Source organism: Solea senegalensis, linkage group LG9 (assembly GCF_019176455.1).
Source record: "Solea senegalensis isolate Sse05_10M linkage group LG9, IFAPA_SoseM_1, whole genome shotgun sequence".
Classification (NCBI taxonomy): domain Eukaryota; kingdom Metazoa; phylum Chordata; class Actinopteri; order Pleuronectiformes; family Soleidae; genus Solea; species Solea senegalensis.
Genome location: NC_058029.1, coordinates 8,653,992 through 8,678,763, shown reverse-complemented (window position 1 = coordinate 8,678,763; position 24,772 = coordinate 8,653,992). Strand labels below are relative to the sequence as shown.

The following is a 24,772-nucleotide window of genomic DNA, read 5'->3' as shown; positions in this document are numbered from 1 at the left end:
AACATTTCTCCCTTAGTGTAATGTAAAGGGCAAATGATCACTGGATCTGGTTATCCATCATCCATAAATGTAGATGGGTCATGTGTTTTTAGGTTCACTGAGGCACAGTCTATTATACTGCCAAATGTCTGGTGCCGTTCTTTAATGTCAAATGGATGCAAGCTATATTGTTTCCATTGGGAGAAGGGAGCTTAGTTTTATGTAGTGCCCTTGTCATTCTCTATCTTTCCCTCTGGTACTGGTTCGCATTAAATAACCCTGTGTCTGTATGTACATATGTGTGTATCTGCATTCTGCATCAGTTCTTTTGCTCAGCTAAACTTATTGAAAATACTATGGAAACTTCCAGACATAAAGCTCCAAACTAAAACAGTATTGTGAAGCACTATGCTATGCATGGGCTTATGCCTGAATGGGGACATAAAGAAGAATATTTATGCATCTGACTCTTGAACTTTTATTTTTCCAAAATAAACAGCAATGAAAATGACAGTCAGTCATCTGCCTGATCTAAATGCTAAAAATAACACTAGTTTTTGACAGAGTGTGCAGGCTATTTTGACATTGGGTATTAACAATTTAAATACATTCATATTTATGTTTGACAGATATACCATATAGCACTGTTATTATAATATGTTTCCAGGTGAGGCCATCAATTGCTTGTTTGGACTTGGTGTGGAAATACTGTAATTCACATGGAACTTTTGTCCTTTAGACAGGGGACGCTGGAAAAGAAGCCAGTAACCAAAGCCACAGAGAGACTACTCTGTTTGACCTGCAAATATATTAAATGGTAGATAGGGATACAGAATGAGGGTTATTAACATTCCCATCTTGCATTTGCGCTGATGGATGACCTTTCAGACAGCAGGTGAAGAAGTTGTTGGGTAATTTGTCTCGGAGAGGGAGAGGAGGGAAGTCGGTGGTTAGGGATTTTAGCAATTGCCGGTAATTCCCTTGGTTTAATGTGATGTGTAAATGTGTCTAGCTGAATCGCACCCTTTTCCCCACTGCCCTACGTTTAACATTAAAACTACTTTTAATTTGTCTTGTTGTTAAATGTGATGGTATGGTGTGAAACAGCCGAGTTTATTTTTGCAAAATGTACACTTTTGGATGGCCTTAGTCTGAGCTTATACATTTGACCCATTAAAGGAATTTGAACAGAATTGGTTTGACTGATCAGACAGAGAAAAGGATTTTGGGATAGGATTAGGTGAAAAGTTCCTAAAAGGTAGGAAATCATAGAACAGTTAACTGTAAGTAAATGTAAGAAAAAGAGAGTAGAGAGGATGTGGATGTAGAACAATAAAAACCTTTAGATGTGCAGACTAGTTTCAGGGACTGTTGCCAAATAATGTCCTGCTTTTATAGCTTCTCTGGTAGCCCCACTCACCTGTGCTTTATTAATGCAAAACCTTTTTCACTTACTGGTAAGCAATAAATCATTTGTTCTTTATCCCTTTTTTCTACGTTATGTTTATATAGTATTTTCTTTTGAGTTTGCCTTTGCTGTTTGTTTTCCATGTATGAGTTACTTATCTTAGTGTCACTGGATCAGCTTTTGACAGGAAAGGCCACTCTCAGTTGCAAACTCTGTCAAAAAGTGCTGTGGACACTTTTCAGAAATGAAGTGCTATCACTGTATGAGTGGATTGTTCTGAGAAGTAAAGCCTTATTGGTACAGGTGATGTAAGAATTTAATGTGATTCCTTCAGACAGTTCCAGCTCACTGGAAGAATGTAACTTGATGGATGGATCCTCCTCTTCTCTCTCAATGGGCGGTTTGGCACAGAACTCCCTTTGCTTCACAGTATCATTTCTCCGTCCAGTGTATTTCTCCCTTTCTGTTCTGTTATGATATAGCCTCTCACCATAGAAATAACATTGTCATATCATAATGGCAAGTATGTAATCCCTCCCACCCCCCTCCATTTTGGAAAGATGGCAGACAAAGTGTTCCTTTACACTAGACTGCCATAAAGAGAAATAATCTTAGAGACTCCTTGATGTAATGCTGGTGTTAGGTGATTTGTTGTTGACACTAAGATTGATACAGACGGGACTGTATTGGATATTCTTTTGGAAAGATATACTCTTTATAATGGCCTGTTACTCATACTCCTAATAATCCTTGTTATTTAACCTAAAATATTTGATTTGTTCAGTTTAGTAGATTTACTGGGCACATAAAAAAAACATTTGGACAAGCACTTGAGAATTTGAGTTTTTTTTATCTCTGTCAATTTCCTTCCTGTGCAGATTTTAACAGCAACATTGCAGTGATGTCGGGACTTTACTGTAGTGAATCCAAAATCCCCTCTGTAGATGCTAAGTGTTTTTATAGGAAAGTTTGTAAATCTAGAAGAATAAATATAAAATCAAAAGTTGCCTCATGAATGGTTTTCAGACTGCATCAGCTTGTAGTTATTTTATTTGTAAACACATAAAGTAGTACTAATAAAAATAATAGGCACATGATTAGATTTTAGCAAAGCCATTGTGAAGGTTGAATCCTGGTTCTGCTTTTCTGTTTCTGTGTGGATTTTTTCCCTCCCTCCCACAATCCAACAACATGGGGTTTAGGTTAATTAGAGACTCTAAATTGACTGTAGGTGTGAAGGAGAGTGAATGCTGGACCTGCAAAGTGTTGGGGAAGTCTGTATTTAAGAGCACTTGGGTTTTTCTATGGGAGAGAATGAAATGGAAAGACAGGGGTCAAGAATAATTAAAGGCCAATCAAGTGCTTAACAAAGCCACAGCAGCAGTGTTTACACCTGCCGGACTGCACTTCATTTTCACTTTGGAGTTTTTTCTTTTTATTAGGTGTGAAACCTCTGGGCCCGTCACCGACTCTCGAGGGCTCGGTCCAAAACCTGGAGCTGAAGTTCTGCAGCCGTGCAACGGTGAAATGTGCCTCAGGAACCTTGGGAGCTGTAAAAGTGTGCGCCAGGACCCCAGGTGTGTGCAGCTGTGCCCTGTTAAAACTTTACTGCCTGTGTAGGAGGGAGAGAGTGAGACCGGCTAGACTCTTCTTTTACTTGCCATAATGGACCCTTTTACACATTCAGTCTCTCTACGCCTTTTTTTTTAATATCCCCCTCTGTCTTAGCGTTGATTTCTTTACCACAATGTGATTCAGTTCTTGTTTTCTCCTGGGTCACTGTCACTGGGCTCCTACCACGTGTTCAATGGCAAGGATGTTTTTTGGAGCTAGTGTCAACACGGAGTTCACGAGGTCAAGCATCACATGACATGAAGTCAGCCAGATGATGAGATGTATTACAGTGCTACAGTACTGAAGAAGGAGGAAGAGACAGTAATGCAATGTTGTAGAAGAATTGCTGTAAAACACCAAAAAAGATATACATTAAAAGAGTTTCAAAGTACAACATATAATAATCTGCTGGGGGAATAATATAAGTAATGACATATTTGTTTACCCAATTTACTGTACTGCTGTTTTATTTAACCTCAGTGGCTCACAATTGCACAAGTTTCCCAGTTTAATATTCCAGTAAAATGTATCAGTACATCAAATGTGATTCAAATCAATTTTTTTTATTCCCTGGTCCACTTTTAAGTCATATAAAGAATAAATAACTTTGAATTAATGCAAAGTGCTTTTTTACTACCAGTCTTAAATTCTTGTCTCCCAGGTTCAGGTGAGGGAGTGAAGGAGAAGTTGGTTCCTCTGATTCAGGGGCCTTCTGACACCAAAGAACTCCATATGAGCCGCTGGCTCAATGAGATCCGCAAGCCTGAGTCTTTGCTAGCCCCAGACCTGCTGGCGTTTTCTGTTCTGGTCCCTCTGCAAGGAGACAGTTGCAGGAACTCAGGTAGACTCTACTCTCATCTCCTCATTGCATTATTGCTCCACCCATCTTTTTGAAATCAATATCCCCCGTTGATATATTCTTTTGTTGTGGTTCTCTTGTTTGGATTAATTACAGGCATTGATAATCCATGTCCTAGCTCAGTTCTAATGCAGAGGTTTTGGTTTGTTTAGATCATCATGTTTTCCTCCCTCCTTCATTGTCACACAGTGCCCCCCTCTCAGTTTTTTGTTTATTATAACTGATTGTTTAGTAAAGCCAATAAATGTTTTTCCGACCAGTATCCTTGAAGCAGGGTTTGCGGCTCGATTTCTCTTTTCAGGCAGCGTGAATTCTCTAAACAGCAGTTATTCTTTGTCAGCAATGGGTTGAGCTGGCTAACAACAGTTAACCACTGGAGGATTTCTGTTGAAGTCTGCACTGATGTCAGGTTGCAGTGTGTGATTGCGTCCTTAGACCACAGGTTATATTTCTGGTGTCAGTAGTAGAGTGTGTGGGTGTGTGAATGTGTGTTTAGAGTTGGAGAGTGGGATCATTCAGTAGCACTTTCAAAAGACTTAAAGTTGTATTCAGACAGGAAAGCTCAATGTGCTAATGTACTTGCTTGAGTAAGTTCCACTGTATCAACAGTCAGGTTTACCTTGATTCTTTCAGTATGGTCTGTGGTGTTTTTCAAGCTGAAATTGTTCACGTATCGTGCTTTTTCCTGTAAACGAGGCCATAAAAATCATTAAGCTCTCTTCCCCACCTGCAACTATAAGAGCAGGCAGCCCAGCTGGGCTCATTGTTAAGACTTCTTCATACCTTTATGTACTTAACAGTGTTTTATATGTCTTGGCCTGCGGCTCAAATTGGTCAACAATACATGACTCATTTTAGGTACTGACAAAGGCATCTTCCAGTCCACGTACAAATAACAAGCAATTCAAACAAAACAAAATCACATATCACAACCAAATATTTGATATACAGAAATCTGATCATTTTCACTTGTGAAAAGCTTCCCGTTTTAACAAAATACCAAAATCGTCTGTGTCATTCTTTTCTTCTCTGATAATCTACACTTCTGTGCGTTTGGAGGATTTGTCTTTAATTTCAAAGGAGAGACTAGTGTTTCTGTTCTATAGATTCTGTACACTAGCCTAGATATGCATGTTTCAAAAACATATAGGACAGCACAATGCACACATGTACATTTTCTACTTTTGTAAATCACACGGTACATATTTGTGATTCAAATGTCTCTTCATACTATATGTCCAGCACATGCGAGTTTCTCAGTGTGCACCAGGGGCTTTTCCTCAACCCTTCCCTGCCCCGAAGCAGATACAGGAGAAGCCTGGGGTGACTGTGTAAAATAATACACCTCCACTACTTCCAGTTCTTGTTTTTTAGAGTTCAGAGTCACAACTGTACATCACTTTAAATACGGCGCTGTGGAGATTCATTGTATGGCCTTGACTCACGTAAACCCTCAAACTGGGCGCTGAATCATATCAGGCCTCTACACTTAAAATATGTCAGCGCTGAGATGGAGATAGATCTGGTCTCAGCTGGTTTCAGACTGTAAGAAGGTGATACAGCTGTAGCTTAGGGTGGAGTGAAGTAAAAAGATAAGTACAGTTTAGAGACGGTGGATTTCGGAGGTCATCACTAACCAGGAATTTCGTTGCTTTTTGAATGTCATCCAGTCAATCATTGTCCCATTGCTAGTGAATGGTGTCAAGCCAACGCTATAAATCACAAATGTAAGGCAGGGAAAAGCTTAGATTTCATAGGCATCTCACAGTTCGGTAGTTGTGAGTACTCACAGAATACTTTTTTGTGGAAATTACTGTGACATAGGAGAACATTCTAAAAGCAACATTGTACTTCTGACGAGTATTGTTCCACATTTTATAGCCTCCAAAAACATTGAACGATATTCTTAGGAACACAGATGAATTCTTAAAAATGCACAGCCTCAGCCTCAAACAATAGCTCATAAAGAGACAGTATGTACATTTTTGATTATTAAAACCTGATCTGAACACAAACCAGAAGACCAAATAGAAGTAAAAAGAGGGTAAGAGAGAAAGAAGGAGAAGGTGAAAGGGAGGTGGGAGCTGACTCCCAGAAGCACTGGATATATCATCAGCAGATGTGGAGCAGAGGAAGCCTGTTCTCTTTCCCATCACTGCCTCACTAGTTCTTTCCTTTTGCCTGTAATGTTCTTTGTTTCATCCAATTTAAAATCACAAATCAAGGTTCTCTATATATATTTCTACCCCATTATTTGTTTAATAACGCGACAGTTATACAGATTTATACATCACTGGGTGATTCATAGTTGCATTTGTATATCCAAAGGTGAAAAAAAACAACTTAATGAATGAAAGCAATGTTGTGCATTAATGTTATGTTGTATGTCTGTTTTATTTTGAACACAAAGCACTTCAGAACAGCTGACACAGACACACACACTGCCAGAAATCTTTCTTTTATTTATAGCATACCTGTCAATGCAGTCAAAGCTGGAGACAACAGTGTGGCTTGACAAAAACAGTTTCACCAGAGAGTGTGTGTGTGTGTGTGTGTGTGTGTGTCTGCACACAGACATTTTTTGGTGTCTACTTATAGGTCTGTGTTTTGTATGGTGGTCAGAGTGACATCAAAGCCTTTGGTCTGTCCACATGTCCCATGTCCCTGCTGTCAACCAGAGGGTGACTGGGAGCCTGTTAGAGCAGTGTTAATGGAATGATGGATGTATCACCTCATTTAGCCAAAGATGAAAAGTGGAGTAGCACCATTCTAGATGGCCTAAACCCTTTTGTCCCCTAAGACCAACTCTAGAGGCTCAGTGTTTTGTGATCATGACATTTCTGAATTGTTGCAGCTCTTGGACTTGACATCAAACACTTTTTGTTCGTCCCTTGTGGCACTATTGATTCCACTTAGAAAATGTGTAATGTGTGTTTATTCCGCATTGAACAAAAGACTGAGCTTGGGGAGAAAAAGCAACTCCCGACACCATAGACATCCTGAAAACATTAAGATATAATGATCCACAATTAACTTTTATATTCTATTTTACATTTGATTTGTCACTTCTGGTTTTTGTAGGAAAGCAACGTAAAGCACACAACGCTGTGGGATCTGTCCACCCATTCCCCAAAGCAAAATGTTTACTTTAAGAATAAGCTTATTGGTCATCAACATCAGGCTACCAGTTTGTTGTCAGTAAATTGTTTGACTATACCATATGTGTATATACTCGCATGCCTTTTGCATACATACAGCTTAACTAGTTTGTTCATGTTTTGGTGTGTGTGATTGACTGCTGTTGATGGTAAGTTCAGTTTTCACTGTTTCCTTCTAGTCGTTGTGATTTCTGTATTGTCTCATTTCTCAGAGGATGTGACAGGTTCTGGAAATCACTAACCCTTTCTTTATGGCTTATTTTTTCCTTTAAAGAGCTTAGAAGTCACTTTTGCTTAAAGTTCTGATTCTTTTAGTAATTTGGTCAAATAGACAGTTAAATTCTATACTAATGTTTAATAACGCATCTCTCCCCGAAAGTCTACAGCACTTATGTCTGGGTCTCTTTCTATGACGCACTTGTCTGTCTGAAATATTTTTAGAAGAAACCTCAAAGCACATTTAGGAACGTTGTTTTTCTTTCTGTGCTGAAATTACTGTATTTTAAGTAATTAAATGCAACATTGGTCCAACAATTTAATGCAATTTTGACACATTTAAATTTTCTCTCTCTCTCTCTTTCTATCTCTCACTCCTTCAAACCCTTTCATGCAACGTTCATTCACCAAGGAGATGAACTGCTTTCTAATATGGCCAGAGACATCTGTTTTCTGTCTAATTGTTTACCAGTGAATTAAAACAAAATTCCAATTTACTTAGAAAATAAAGAGAGGGTTGAGTGGCTAGGGGTGGCTTTGGAGAAAGTCCCTGTACACTTGTAGAACTTCTGCAGATCCAGGCTAATGTGTTTTCATTTAACACAGCTGAGGTTGGGACATTCTAATAAATTAAACACAATTAAAGGCGTGGGTTTTTACGCAGAAGAACTGAGCAGCTCTGCTTTGAAATTTCCTCTTTTATAGATCCAAAGGCATATAGCAATTCCATATCTTGCCTGTTAACCCTTTGCGTTACAAGGCAACAGTCCCACATGATTTCCCCCTAATTAAGTAGTCCTTCCAAATGGACCCAACAATGAAATATCTTGGCAGTTGCAGAGCACCACGATAGCCAAATGTTCTCCCCCTTTTCTTTTCATTTTCTCCCCTTTTTATAAAAACCAAACACAGTTCACGTCTGTGCTTTGTTATGACACAGTGAATAATGAGAAATCAATGCCATTCTTAAATTGCATGAAAAAACAGAGTGAGGGATGGAGCAAAACATAGAAAGAAAGCAAGGCAGCTGTACGCTGAGTGAGTCTTTTTGGATCACAAAAAGTGAGGCAGCTGCTGCAATCCAGACCTCCTTGATCAGAAGGGCACAGGTTTGTCTTCCACGGTGACCCAGCTGACAGCAACAAAGGCAGCATGTTATGGTCTGGTATCTGATGAAATTTATAAATTTGTGAATTTAATCAGCATAGAGTGGTTCCTTCATGATCAGTAGGACTAGAAGTCTGCGGTCATATCGTTCCACCATGTAAATTATCAGTGTTACTCAAGAGACAGCTTGATCATTTTGATCCCTGGACAGTGGCTGGCTGGCTGGCTGACTATCCTTATTGGCTTGGTCTTGGGCTTGTCACTGTTGATGGATGGGAGAGACTAAGGGGGCCTTGGACGGGGCCAGTGTGAGGGAATATAGGGCTAAAGGGTGTGTGTGGAGCTGGGGTTGATTCCGTACTTCAGTGCAAGCAGCAGCAGCCTGCAGGTGTTCCTCTCACCCTCCACCATCAGGACTCACACCAAAGAAGGGGGATGGTGGGACCAACGGGTCGGGTGGGCTTTATGATCATAGCGAAGACGAAAAGAGCGGGCGAATAAGGGATAGCATGTGTTTTCCCCAGGCACGCCAGCAGCTGTGAGACAATGATTTATGCTTTTCTCAGAGCTCTGGGATCTCAAAATGTTACATTTAATCAAGCACACTGAGAGCAGAGCAAATGTTAAAGATGTTCCCTATAAAACTCTCCAGTTTTGATCTCTTTACCATACCATGGGAGCTGTGGGAATAGGGGAACAAAGTGATCTTTAATCTTAATTTAAACATATTGGAGGGAATTATGAAAGCTACATGAAATTAATCCTGGGTGAATTCCCTGGCATTGTAATACTGAAAATATTTAGTTCCTTAATAGATATCAAAGCTGTTTTCTCTTTAATTACAGTTAATGTTTAAGAGAGATAAAGAATATGTTTGTCAGTGTTCTTGTAGAATTAACTCCAGTCCAGTATATCTATTTGACTTTAAAGGTCTATTTACATAATGATCGCAATCACTCACTTTATTTTGATTCAAGATGTCGCTTACACTTTGTCATCAACACCAAAAATACAAAAACAACACCCAACAACTGTACTGTATTCCTCTCCAAATGTGTCATGTGTTTTCCTTTTGTCCAATTGTAAAACATGTTAAGCAATCTGTTCTCTCAGGTCAGAAATGCTTGAAACACTATTTTGCAACAAAATAGCAGCACTTTGATGTTTCACAGTAGACCTGTACAGTAGCATCTCATTTAATGTTGACTTTTATGTAACCTTTGAATGGGCTGCACTGACACTGTAGATGGGTGTGAATTTTGGGATCTCCCATGGTAGTCTCCTCCATTACAATCTTTCAAAGGCCTGCCGTACTTTCATACATCCATCTATCATGCTCTTTTTCCCTCCTTTGCATGTGTTCACTCACTCCATTAAGTGTTAAATCAACAGTCTGGCTTTGTCACAGGCAGCAGCTTGAGGGCTTTAAGCTGCTGGCCCAAACTCTTTCTGGCTGATAGATACACAGTAGACTAAAAGGTACTTAAAATACATTTATAGTACATGCTTGTGAGAAAGTACAAGTGTGTCACGCAATTGGTGCTTTTAAAAACTCCAGGTTTTATGGCATACACATTAAAATGAATCCACACTTAATATTAGATTTAGTTAAGGTACATAAAACTACAACATTTGACTCTGTTCCACTTGTTTATTTGTCTAAGTGCCCTGTGACTTCCTCAATAATTTGTAAAATCTTCAGGACGACCACTCTCATCATGTCGTCTCAATCAGTGTGTGTGAAACAGAGCAGGTAATGTGGAGATTAGACCCGAGGGAACCCACTCAGTATTGACTATTGGGGTCAATCACGGCCCATTACTGGAGTTGCTCATCTGGGAAGTACTGAGCTACTTAGGCCACTCTCACAGTGCTTAAAGCCTGACTGAAGTGTTAGGCTTAGGGGCAGGGGGCAGATATTTGGTGCAGGGGAATAAGGGCTAGGGTGAGAGATGGAGTGAAGTAGGAGTGTGACTCAGGCTATAGCTGTTGTCCATGATATCACAGCTTCTTTGTGGCCATTTGACACTTGCCATTATGCAAGACCTATTCAAATTATTTTAGTTGCAAAATCAAAATGGAACAAATGACACTCGAAAGATCCCTGTGTATAGTAACAAAAACAACGGACACAGAAAGTGGACATTTCATTCGGATAATGGATTATACATTTTTAACATGCAAGCATTAAACAACCACCTAGCCATTTTAAGCAAATCAATGAACAACATTGATAGGATATTTTAAGATGGTGGAAATTGAGTATGTACAGTACAGTCAGAACTGAAAAAGCCTCTTGGATAAGAGGAGTAACGTCTTCAACTGAAATCAAGCAAACTATGTAGCCTATAGCTAACTCCTGGCCTTGTCAAGGCCAAAGCTGTCACACATTGTTCAGGGCAGTGTGTGAGTTATTGCTCTTCCATGTCTGAAAGGTGTGGTCTGGGTATGGCAGGATCAGAGCAAGACAGCGCATTTGCGCAAACACTTCCAAATGCCACACATGTTTAGAAAGTTTTCCACTTGGTTTGATGTTTTCATTCAAGCTGTTAAGGTTTTCCCGTTTGCATAGAAATACAAAACAACTGAAAATCCCTAAATACCTTGTAAAAGCATGGTATGCGAGCACATACCAGTACCAACACATGAAATGCTCATTTGGACTTTCTGTTTACACTGAGACAACTCACCTCTACCCAGGGCATAACAATACACTTCCATTATTTCTAATTATCTTGTTAAAGCTCTGAATACAACAACAGAAGCTACTTAGAGAAATGAAGGGATGGGGTCAGTAAGAAGAGAGATAAGTGTAAGTTGTGCAGTTTGAGTAGGTTGTGTATGTGCTGTGAATAGGAGGCAAAGTTTGCTAAAGTTGGCAGAAGTAATCCCTCATTCACTAGCTGTTTACACTTTATCCAATTCTTAGCTGAGTAGCAGAGGTAGACAAGGTCATTTAAGTTAACCTTATCTAATTGAATGTTGTCAGTGGATCAAAGGTCACCACATTCCACACACTCAGATCAAACATCACACAGCACAATCAAAACAATTGGCTTCCCCAGATCACCTAATCAGGGGCTTGGGGTTTTATTCTCGCAAATTAGAGGGATAATGTCCGCACTGACTAAAAGGCCAGACAGCCTTCGGTTATCTGCATTGGAATTATTTAGTTATATTTAGTTGCACTGGCTGTATATACCAATATTCAATTTCAAGTAGATTTGAACGTGTCTTTATCTATTCTAACAGAATATTTAACATTTTTAAAGTTTGTTAACTAATTGTATGTTTTCAGTGGCTCGAAGTAACATTATCTGATGAAAAATTAATTAGAAACAGTTTTTGTGTCACTGATTATATGTTTTAAACTTTGTCCTTTGAGGCTTCATGGTTAATGTAGATGAGTTGGTGTGATGAACTGTGGTTGAGCTGTCACGCCGTGATGAATTTCCCTTTCTAATGTCTTCCCATCGTTGCAGAGACAAACATTGATTTGTGGTGGCTCGCTCTACATTTTACCACTTAGTTTATCAGTGTCATTATGTGAGTGACTGTGAGCCATGCTTCCTTCTTTCATGTCTCATTATTGCTGATCAAGCTATGAGTGAGATCAGTCACCACCTCCTAGTGATATTAGAGGTTGGTTACTGATTCATACATTGCCAGTCCCACAGTCACATACAGGCTAACCAGAGTTCAGACAGATGATGAAATGTCCTAGCAAAGCAGTATTTAAGTGAGCTGGCTGGAGTTCCCTGCCAGTAGCCAAACCAATATCTGTCTCGCCGCTTGAGTGCCCATCAGAAAACACGCTGTGGGCGTGGGAAGGGGATGAGAGCCCATTAGCTTCTTCACAGCTCAGCTGCCATGCATCACCTCCTCCCACTATGCCCTCCCCTCGTCTTCTCTCCTGTCCCCCCTACATTACACTCCACTACCCACTCCACACACACTTTCCCATGCTGCACTGTTGCCCAATTGAGTGCACACAATGACCAAATCGTCAATGAACTGCAGCAACACTAACTCCATCCAAAAAAGTGAAATATTAAAGGTCAGTGAGCTAAGTACAGTAATACATAAATCAATTTAATCTCGTTGTACACTGTATAATGACAATAAAGGTGATTCTGATTCTGAACTGTAGGGGTAGTAAATGTAAGACCTTGTGTTCATAGACTTGTCTTTTGATACTGATGTGTGGAGTATTACTGGAGCACATCCCCAGCACTGTTTTGATGTAATTAATTAAGCTAATTAAGCTAATGATAGTTGTGGGAGTTGTAATGTAGGGTTTGGCAGGACAATGATGGTGGTGGTGAGAGAGAGATTTCTCACAGCTCTGATCGAATGGAGAAAAAAAAGCAAAGTAATTAACACAATCAGCCGGTAGGAACCATGCCGGGAGTGGGGTGCTCACTGAAGCTGAGTCAAGAATGGAATGTGACACATCCCACACTAACATTGAATTCTCCCATATAACTGACATATTCTTTCATATTCTCATTTACACACTCAGGACATTCTCAAGAGGAACAATTACAAGGGACTTGGCTCATGTTCAAAAACACTGTCAGAGTCAGGAAAGAGTGCATTTTAGCATAATCTGTTTCTAAGAATGAACTATCAAAGATAAAGTTTGTTTGCCATATATCCTGGACCTTTGTTGTTCAAAGTGTATTTTTTTAACCACTGTGATTTATACCAGTGACAGACAGACTGAAGAGTGCCCTCACAGAGTCTTCACTCTCTCATCACATATTTATCCCCTAAATATGGAAGCAGTTCTCCTTCATAGTAGTTCTGTAATTCTTCTCGTCTTGTATGCAAAGCTCTCATTTGTCTTCAGAGTCCCTCAGAGACCACACAGGAACATCTTTGGCAAACCAAGAGTGAAGCTGCTGCAGGTTCAACCAGCTGAATTCTGTAGATTTAGTAGTCACAAGAAGAAAAACAGATTTAAACTTCTCGTACGTTTAAAAACTCTACCAAAGACGACAAGAGCATGTTAGTGTTTCAGGTTGTTATAGTTCTAATATCACTGACGGACCTGCTGGCTTGAAAAAAATAATTAATGCAGGGCATCCACAGGCTCTGTAGGCAAATTAACACACACATGAACTAAACTGAACATGATTAAATGACAACAAGGGGATTTATAGACTGTTTGTTGTCTAGCGAAACATGTCTTTTCAGAGATTAAGCTTAGGTTCATGTCACTTGTCATTTGGCCTCAAAAGTTCAACTGAACAAGCTTTGATGTACAACATTGATACTAGCTTGCAGCCTAAGTTACACCAGGCCTAATGCTTAGGTTGAATGAATGTTACTATAATGTAATTAAGATCATTTGGAATGTACATGTCTATGTGCAGGCATATTTAAATCTGTTAACAAAGGGAATTAATTGAACACAGGTCATGGGTGAGAAGAGCATCCTGCTCCCTTAACCCCTTAGTCACTTCTGGTAACCTGAAACTGAGTGTTTCTGGAGGGCTCGTAAGGTCCTGTGGCTGGTCAATTTCAACTCAAGTTAAATTTTTATGGCTAGTTGTCAGCCTGACAGCATTGCACTTATTTTGTTGGATGTGCCTCTATTTCCCTTTTTTCTCCTCTCACATGATTTAAATTGTGAGATTTATCTCTCACTTTGGTCAATGTCGTTTTCTCATGACTCATGAATGCACTTTTTGACATGGAGTCAAGCCGACAGACAACATTATCATTAACAAAATCAGTACAGAATATGGTTTACTCAGAAATATGATCTGGTGTTTGGAAAGCTGTGGCTGATGTGTCTTTATCCAGTGTGTCCGAAAATGATCAATTTTCAAACTGCAGACTGTTGGGCAGGGGCAGAGGTTTGACCCCCTTTAGGCTAGATCCATCCTTGCTTCTGTGAGGCTGAGCTTTACAGCCAAGGTGCTGTCTTCTGGGACCTTGGTGCTTCCGTTCTGCTCAGTGGATGACTGCACTATTAGTAAAGGCATTCAAGGCCCCTGTCATAGAGTTCATACATCATAAATGTGGGGTTGTGTTTGGCACACTGGCCAGAACTAGCAGGCACTAATTTGCCTGATTGAAGTGTTGATGAAAGCAGGAGGTTTACTTGAACTGTAGTTAGTTTTTGCAGTGTTAGTCAGTAACAGCCAGAGAGAGTTAAAAGGTGTTCCCATTGTGTGAAACATCTCTTTAAAAGACTTTGTGTTTATGGAAAACTTTTTAAGAATGAAAAATATCTCATAAGGAAAGTTCTGTTTCATGTGGATAAGGTGGATAAGGATCAAACCAATTTTATGAAAATCTGATCATCGTCTTTCATTCTTTAAATTTCTACCAATACTTGGTCTGCCCCAAAGTCTCCTCCCAGTTGGACATGCCAGGGATACCTCCTTACCAGATGCCCCCAGTCACCCTTCTGAGAAAACACCTTCTTTTAGACATGACCCATTGTTCATGACCATCCGTGAGGGTAGGTACGAAGAGTGACCAGTAGATCGAGAGCTTTGCCTGTTTGCTCAGCTCCAGTGCAACAGCAAACGCAATATCACTCATTCTCATGATTCTCTAGCCAATCTCACGCTCCATTGTTTCTTAATTAGTGAACAAGATCCCGAGATACTTCAACTCCTTCAGTAAGTTGTAAAGACTCATTCCCCTCCAATAGTAAGCAATCCATTGGTTTTCTACTGAGAACCATGGCCTTTGGTTGCTCATCCCTGCCACCTCACGCTCACCTGCAAACTGATCCAGTGAGTGTTGAAGATCACAGACTTGAGGAATTGGATGGCCCTGAGAAGTGACCTCCTCACTTAATACTCCTGTAACACCTCCCACAGAACATCCCTTGGCGCTGGTCATGTGCCTTCAGAGTAAAGAGCTGGTCAATCTAAGGTTCGACAATCGGCCGAACCCTCCTTTCCAGCACCTGAGAGTAAACTTTCCCAGGGAGGCTGAGTATTGTGATGCCCCTGTAATTGACACACACCTCTCTTTCGGGTCTGCCAGTGCCCCAAAAGTGCCTCTTTAAATTTGTGTGCATTAAATTTAAGATCTTAACAAATTATAATAATTAAATGTTAAGGAAATGAGAGATTTATCATGTAACGATAAAAAATTGTTTGGAGGTCGGTGATAGAAGCACTTGTAGAGGAAGTGATGATTGCTGATTGACTGCTGAATGAGTCTGCTCTGTTTTAGCTATGAGGTCTGGTTCCTAAAAAGGCAGAAGGTCTTTGGCCAGGTGCAGACAGTAAATCTAGACTGCTTCTCTGGAAAGAGAGATAGATGACTTGACTACATGTGTGGTGCATGTAGTAGTAGGCCAGAATACCTCACACAAAAAATGGGATATGACTGTGTGCTTACTCAGTAAATTGATATATGGATAATAGATATAAGGGGAACATAATTCAATATTCTACATCATTATTTATGAATACAAAACAATTAATTTTTTATAAGCCACAAAAGCAAGCAGTAAGTTGACTCTCTTGTCAATCCTTACTTTTACTTTTTACCAAAGTGTATCTCCAATAAAGGCACACTCCTGTTTTATTAAAAAAATATTAATTTGTCCATTCCACAGTCACAGTTCTTACAAAAATATGGTGTGTTTCAGGTCTGTTTGTAGTCATGTTTTGTTTTATCTATAAACCTTTTCACCAACAAATATTTTGGTTCACAATACAGTTTGAATATTTTAAGGGAAACACCATCTATTCTATTCTATTCTATTCTATTCTATTCTATTCTATTTTAAGGGAAACACCACCCCTAGTGGCTTTAACAGTAATGTGTTAGTAATAGACTAACCGCTAGTTGACCCCCATCCTGGTCAGTATAACACTGAGGCATGGTTTAGAAATATTACTCTCTTTCTTTGTGTGTAAGTTATAGGCTTTTTGCTCCATTATCCCTGCTATATCAACACATTGATCTCATTCTCATTTTCTCTTTGATTAATCGCTGTGTTTTGTGACTGAACCATTGTCCTCTTAGTGCACTTTGCATATTTTTCATATGCCATCACTTTGGTGTTTGTTGTAAATCATTAGAATTCAACTGGAAAAGTCTTTTATCTATGTAGTCATGTGCTAATGCAGAGTTTTGTTGTGGTGAGACTCGTGGAGTGGAGCAGTTTGCACAAAACCTTTGTGCTTTGGCCCATTAGTGTCCCCATGTACACGTATTTTATGGCACAAACATGTTTGTTTGGGGTTGTCTGCCTTTTTGCCGCTGAGGTTGCTGGCTTTTGTTAATTTTTCTGACATTATAGGTTCACTAAGTCACTAAGCTCACCACGTTTCACCTTCATATGTGTCTGACAGACAGATGCCTTGCCTGAATGAGAAAAGGGCTGAAACATGCAAGGAGGCAGAGTAATGTGTGACAGTCCTAAGAAGGTGGTGGGTACCTATAATGAACTAATAAACCAGGCTAATCTATAAGCCCTGTGATAGCCGACACTCTCCCACCACTTGTGCCACCTCCAAAGTGTTGGTGACTGCATTTCAGCGCCACTGCTTCTGGATCCCTCTTAGCCTCTGGGCCAGTCAGTCAGTCGCCCTGTCAGTCCAATCTTCCCATTTCATCAGTTTTGTTTAAGAGGCTCTTTAATGCCCATTGATTAAAATGTCAAAGGTCATAATGTCATGCTTGTGCGCAACATGTCGGGGGTGTAAGGAGGGACTTTGGAGAGAAGAGGGGGTGCTGTGTGATAAGACACAGACGGGGGTAGAACCCTATCACCCAGTCACATGGTGGATTTATGACTTTTAGTTGAAGTGCTGCATCAAGTTTTATAATTCCAGTACTGTAGACCCACACAACCTAGGTTTAGTGTGCATGTAAGAGCATCACATGACAAAGTCCATTGGGTCTTTAAAAATAAAATAGGTAGATCCTCCAATATGGATACATTTTATTACTTTTGATTTTATTAACTAAATGTTTCTTTCATGAAAGTGAATAGAAATCAACTAATTAGTTCATATTTGACTCATTTTTTGTAAGGTAGACTGTTATATTCATTGTTGTAAACCATGGGCTTCTCCAAATGAGAAAATTAGTCATTTTTAATGCAGGACTCCTTGGCAGAAAAGCAGAACAAAATTACCATAAAGGACCTGCAAGAAGGTTTCTCAGATTTAAGTGTGTTTGTGCACTCTTCACTGCGCACAACTGCATGCACAAACAATCTATATAGAAGAGACATTAGAAGAAAAATCTTACTGTGGCCTAATCACAAAGATTTACTCATTGTAGAAAGCAAAGATTGAAGAGAAAAGGGTGTAACTGGAATGAAAATAAAATTGAGTGGCTGGCCTCAAAGGTGTGTTTGGAGCAGCATTTGATGAAAAGAACACATCACCAAATGTTAAGCTTGAAGTAGATATATTCTGCTGTGTGGGGGTGTAGCCAATGACACAGGGAGGAAAAGGGGAGAAGTTATTCCTATAATATCATCAATTTCTGAGTGAAAATGTCATGCAGTCTGTCAAAGAAGTGAAACTGAAAAGAAGCAGGTATCATCAACTGGACAATGATCCAATGAAAGCAGTACCTTAAAATCAAGGTCAAGAAACACAAGCTAAAACTTTTAGAACAACCCTCACAGTCTGCTGAGTGGAAAATATTTATGTAGAAACATACAATGTGTAAGCATGGCAACCTAAAAACATCTCAGAGCTTCATCTGCAATAGAAGTGGGTGAAAATTCCTTTAGACAATAGCTGACTTTAGTTTGCACCCGTTTTTAAAGTGTGGAATACTAAGTACTAAGTAGGGTTCACTTTTGTTCTACACATTTTTTAGCTTATGAATTAAATTTTTATCTGAAAGAAGGCACACATTTTCAGTTTCCTTCAGGGAATGTATTGAAATATGGAATTTACCCTGGTGCCCCCACTGTTGCATACAACTGTATGACAACATAGAATATGCCAAGAGTCTCAAGGTCTGACCAGATAGTAATTTCAATGTAAACATTTAATTAACAAGCTGGAAATTAAAAGCTCATCTAACAATTAAAGCATGTTGTGGCCTATACCCACAATCCATCTCCATCCCCAGCCATCAGCATGAGCTCTGTAGCGCTCACACAGCCTGAGCTGTAGGAGAAAATGATACAATTACATGTCATTTGCTAAAGCTAGTCAGAAACAAAAACATGTTTTTGTGCCATTCTTTTCCCTTTTCTCAGTAAGCAAATACTCTCCTGTCCTTGTATAACAGATGCTTTAGCAGCATCTACACTGACACTGACGCTGATGCTATCCAGTCCTAAAATGTCCAATTCTCTATCCTTGTAACCCTCTAACCCCTGATGGTCTGTCATTCTAGCCCCCTGCAGTGACAAGCTTACACTGCTGTTCACACCTCTTATCAGCCACCAATCAGTCTCTGCTATCAGAAACCTTCACAGAAGCTTCCTCTGTGGCCACAGAGCACAACAGCAAGAGATGGGGCTTATCTGTGAATTTACAACTACATGTTATGTTTCACTGGTCAATGCAAGTGTTGACCATGATTTTATTCCATATGCTTTAACCCAGCGTGTTCTTGTGTAATCCAGGGATCCCAGCTAAACTGTACATGTCAAAATAAAGCTTCCTTATTATGACATCTTACAGACATCCCATCAGCTGGTGTCTACACAGTAGGTGGTAAGGTGAACATGTGGGCACACAGCAGCCTGACAGAGAGCTACCGCAGTATCAGACGTGTAGAGGGTCATTTCAGAGACATTGTTGAACCCCTGCCCTTATCCCAGGTGTGAACATGGGGTCACCTATACCTGTGGAGTGGAAGCAGCAGGGTACTGGAGACGGTGGTCAGACAGACAGTGATTAGATGGTCTCACTCCATTGGCTGGATGACACTCTGGATAATGTACCACATCTTTATACTGGCTAATTACATAAATCTGTATTGTGTAACTTTTCAATATGAGCAAATGTCCGTCATATTCAAACCACTGTCAATATACTTCACACAGTACTGATTAAGCCTATCTGCACGACTTTCATGTCTCCATGTTTCTTAGTACAGCAGTGTTTTGTGTGTCTGTGGTGACATAGAGTGATGTGTTTTACATCACGTCTGACAGAAAGAAGGTGGAAGTATAAAAGCTACACGAGTAAAGTGGGATGGCAGTGAACTTAACTTTAAGGTTCTCTGAAACATGAGTGAGCTGAAAAGAATGTTGAAAGAGAACGATTGGAATCTGGACCTGGATTCATCCTTTTTAGAAGTCTCTGCTGGCTTCCCTGAGGTGTGGGCTGAGTCTGGATTGGGTAGCAACAACAGCAGTGTTTCGGTGACACACTGGAGCTTTAAATACCTTCCTATTTATGAAAAATAAATGAATGTGTTTTTAAACCCCGTTGACGGTCACCAAGAATGCAAAACTCTAAACACTTGTTGAGATCGCCTTTATGTTGCAGCTGCAGCTACAGTTGTTTAATTTCATTTAAACTCTCAGAGATTTTTGGCCATTCTGACTCACATTTGCTGAGATTCCAGTGGGCTTGCATGATTGTCCTGCACTGATTTATTTATTGCCCATGTTTTTTTGGAATGACACATCACTGGGTGTGGTGAGTGCATGCTAAGTTTGGTTGGAATTGTTTGTGGTTTACAAGAAAGTACAGTAATATTGCTCGATTTTATATGAGTGTGTGTGTGTGTCTGAGTTTTGCCACATATGTTGCACTGGTCACTGAGCCTTTCATCTTTGTAGTTTGCCCTTTGCAGGCTGCCATTATGACAGGCAGGCAGAGAGAAAAACATTATGAGGCGCGAAGAAATGTTAAGCATTGGGGAGTTCAATATGGGGTATCAAGGCAGAAAAACAAGCCAAGGCTCAAACATCTGGGCTGGCAAATTATCACACACAAACTGGAGAAGTTGAGAATTGGACAATGTACAGTACGTGTGTGGCATAAATGGTATGAACCAGTACAGAATAGAAACATATGCGCAGTAAACAGTGTAACAGGGGATATCTTTGTTGTCAAATATGAAATAAGATTTTAAGTATCCAATTAACATTTTATTTTTGTCTTCGAGAAAGTTTTGTATTTAGTACAGCTGTTGTATTTTATGTCATGGCCAGGTGGCTGAGGCTTACAGTGGCAAAAGCAAGAATGTAGATAAAGAAGTAAGAGGGAAACACTCAACCTAAACACACTTAGAGAAGAGGTAATTCAAACTTGTGGTACGTAGAGCAGTCGTACAGACTTCTTCCTATCCGGTGCATGACCCCACAGCTTGCTGTATCAGTATCATCTCCAGGCTTGTTTAAGAAACGGGTCACTACAGAGACAACAGGGCGCCTCCCTCTGGGACCTGTGGTTTTACTGGAACTGGAGTAATGCTCTCTGTGAGTCCAGTGTACTCCAAGTATTGGCTGACACACTGTGACATTTTTATATTGCTGTCTAAATAAAGATTTGTTTGGATTGTTTCCTAAAATCTAGTGTCATATTCAAAGTAATGACATGTTAGAGAGTCTGTATTCAGCCAGATGATTTTAAATGATTAAACTGTTCATCTGTAACTTTGTGCAGTTTAACGATTCAAATTTGTTGGCTCTTCTTATCTTATTTAAGATGGCTGGTTTTGATAAATGCTCAGTTACCTTAATCCCCATGTTGCCTCCTGTTCCAGTTGCAGTTATACTATATACAGGATGTTTTAATCATTCAAAAATTTCTTCAGACGTTCTTTCCCATTTCCTCCTTCCTGTGTGTTTTCTTCCCGTCCTTCATACTTTGACTTTGTTCCTGCCTTATCCTTTTTTTCTCCACCTGTTCCACCTTAACTTCTCCCAAAATCAACCACCACCGCATTTCTTTTCTCACTCCTCTGTAAGTTTGTAATGAATAAGCCTCTCTGACCTTTTCCTGGTCCTTGCTACATCACTGCCCCCTTGTGGTGTGTTTTTCATTAGGTCGACTCCCCCAACCCCCCACTGTCGAGTTGATGGAAAACCACAGTGTACACAGTGACCATATCAAGTTAATTATCTTGGGGCTGATATTCCAGCTTGATAAAACAAAGCAAAGACTTCAAATAATATCTAGTGTTTATTTAATTAGATTATTATTGCCAAGTTTAGATGACACGCGCAGGTCCTTATGATCATGAAAGGTGGTCAGGAGTTCATGTGTTTTATGAAGACTTAGTGCCATGTCTTTTTAACATTAGAGTGTAGTTCTTAATCAACTCATAATTACCACTTATCAGACACATTAGGACATCGCCTCAGGTGATGATTCTGAATGGAAGTGACCCAATTGATAATCCAGGGATTTGGCCCTGCGTAATTTCTGACTAGAACTGAGCCACACTATTGTCTATAAAGCATTCAAACATTATTATTTGAAGAAATGGTAAATACGCTGTCATAATCTGGAAGACAGAGTTCAGATAAAGAAAGTCATGATCATGAGGGATCTTTTAGGAAATAGAATAAAAACATACATGCCTGCACACAAATAGGCTCTTAATAGATATGCAATTTGCACATTTGACTCTCTCTCTCCCTGTCTCGCTCTCTCTCCCACACTCACACACACTTTTTCTCTCTTTCTGAGCGCATGCATGAAGTTGTGTAAATGCTGGAAAGCAGAAAGGAATGTGGCCATTCAGAGGTCCTCTCCTCTACAAATAAATATTTGGTGATGACAATATTGGAAATATGTTAAACACGAGGAGGGTAATTTTCTATTCAAATAAACCTCCACTCTGGTGGTGGTGAGGGGAGGGGGGTGCAGATGTGTCTGTGTTTCTGACATGCTGGAAAGAAAGGGAGAATGATGGCGATCTGATTGAGAAAGAGAGAAATGGGTGATGCACACTACCATTTAATGGTTTAGAACACCTCACCTCCAGCTAGTGTGCTCAAAAAAATGAAAGCATAGAATAGACAAATAATAAAAATCTTAAAACAATGTTTGACTCATGCGGCAACACTTGTGCTGTTCTTTCTACAACATTTTTGTAAAGTTTAGCTAAACACTGCTGCATATATTAAATGAATAAATATAAAAATAATAAAATAAATACTCGCATTTACAAGTAGTTTTCACTGTCTGTTCAGTTTAAGCAGCTCTTTTTTATCAAGGTATTTGTGATAATATAACAAAATACAATTGATGGAGCAAAGATCAACCATAATATGATAATTACTGACATTCTCATAGTGATAACCTCATATTAACAAAGCTAGTGTGGTTAAATGATGATCAGCCATTTGTATCAGACCACTAACAGATCACCTGTGATGTATCTCATTTTTATTTGTGTTAGGTTTTGCATTTTTTTTTTTAATTCTTTCCATACTTGGCTACACTCTTACCACCCACTGTGTTCCCGCAAAGTGCATAACTAGAACCTGGCACGATCTACAGAAAGGACTGTAGACTGCACACTGCCAACATAGGTATGTTAACAATACATACACTTTACAACTGCAATTTCATATAATCTTATATTGTACTATTAAATGCAGAAAAATATGTGTAGATGGTGAAGGAGAGAAAATAGTTGAGTTTTCATTTGTGTTCTTTTTATTTTTTTAGTGTTACGCTATGGACTCCAATGCAGATATCCCTCTGCTAATGCGTTGGTGTGTTATATATTTTAGAGTGAAATGAGTTCATTCTTTTCCAGTAATGGTTCCAACAACATCATTTAATTAAATTGGTATTGGTCAAGATATTTAAGATTAAAATGTGTTTTCTTCTCCTTTAAATTTTGTCAAAATGGTATGACTACTCCTATAGTTTAATCAAGTATAATCTCACTTGTTTGTGATTTATATGATTGTGTGTCTTCAAAATGATTTTGTTCACAAGGCTGTGTTGTTGTTTTTTTTTACATGTCCCTTGAAAACCCATGAACAATGTGAAATTATCACAACCTGAGATCACAGTCCAGAGTTCAAAGTGAAATTACAGCAGTATTTTACAAAAATCTGAACCAGACATGACTGTAAAATCTGGTACTTATGTTTTGCATTCCAGAGTGTTTTCTCAGTCTTGACCTTATTTAAGCAGTGATGTTTTCTAATGTCAGGTAAATTATGTCATCCTTCATCCTGACCTTGTTGCCTTCACGCATCACCATGACTTATATTTGACATTTTCCCTGAAGAAATAAGATATTACTATTAAGCTTTATGTAATGTAATAATGCCATGTTATTTTAGTTTAAATAATATGTCATGATCACATCAAGGCAAGCACCTTCCTCTGTGTCCTCTGAGTGTCTACCCAGTGTAGTCTCTGACCTTTGCGTGACCAAAGACTACCCATACAAAACTGGCTTGATGTAGAGTGAGAGCTATGTTTTTTAGGGCGCTTGTATCTGGGATGTCAGGCAAAACACCAAAGAGGAGTCTCAGGGAAAGACTCGAGGCATTTCTTTGTTCCTTTGTTAATCGTGCTGCTTTACAACACACGGTATATGGTGTATTATGTAGGATTAAACTCAACCACAGCAGATTTTTTAGAGGTATCATGGGCTCCAAGGACATTTCCTGGGAGGTACTTAGTGGTTGGGGGCAGTAGATCTAATCAGACACAGTAAAACATTTGAGGCAGGTATAGTGGAGCGAGCCAGTAGTTTTACAGATTATGTCCACACTCCCTTGACTTGATGGGTGGTTGGAACAGGCTGTATATTTGGCATGTGAGGAAAATCCACAGTAACAATGGTAAAGGTCAGAAGGCTGGAATTCAAAAGTAGTCCCGAAGACTGCCTGATGGTTACATTGAATGCTGTTAAGTACAAATATAATAATTATTTGTAATAACGATGTCAACTTTTATGACAGAACTGATCAAAGCACTTCTTTGGTGGTTAAAGGTGGAGAAGCTCCTGTAGATCTCCAGTGAATGCGTTATTCATGACATTCAACAGGTTGTTTAGCGGGTGTTTTTCGTGTCTGGTTCTCAGTGGTTGGAACATGAGGTGACATGCATTGTATGACTCAGGTTTTATCTGTGGACATCATTTATACATATTCACATACACACACATCATGTTACATACTGTGCACTTAATGTATGTAACAGTATACAGTATGTCCACCCAAGAACAAGTCAGAGCCAGACCTTGCATTATAAATGGGTGTATGCAGCTATAATTTTACTGCAATGAAGCATTTTTGAAAATGTTTAGTTCACATCATCGGTTTTGCGATGCAGACGTCATTATGACCATTAATTATGACTCAGCGAGTGAGTAAAACATTTAAATGTGTCCTAGTTTAAATTTGTTTTTGTTCACAATGAATGAGCACCCCTTGTGCCCTGTCCAGATGCTCTCTGGCCCAGCAGCTGTCCTGCGCTGCTGCAGAGAGGTGGACCGATGATACAGCTGCACTGACACACACTGTATAGCTCAAGTGTTGGGTGT

General features: G+C 39.5%; 1 protein-coding gene across 1 annotated transcript in view; it reads left to right on the top strand.

The window, feature by feature from the left end:
• LOC122774477 (vacuolar protein sorting-associated protein 13B-like) overlaps positions 1–24,772 on the top strand; it is a 162,465-nt gene that overhangs the window by 73,234 nt on the left and 64,459 nt on the right. Inside the window, exons 18-19 of the mRNA XM_044033810.1 lie at positions 2,830–2,964; positions 3,663–3,842. Of these exons, the coding sequence (XP_043889745.1) occupies positions 2,830–2,964; positions 3,663–3,842 (315 nt within the window). The remainder of the gene's footprint in view (positions 1–2,829; positions 2,965–3,662; positions 3,843–24,772) is intronic.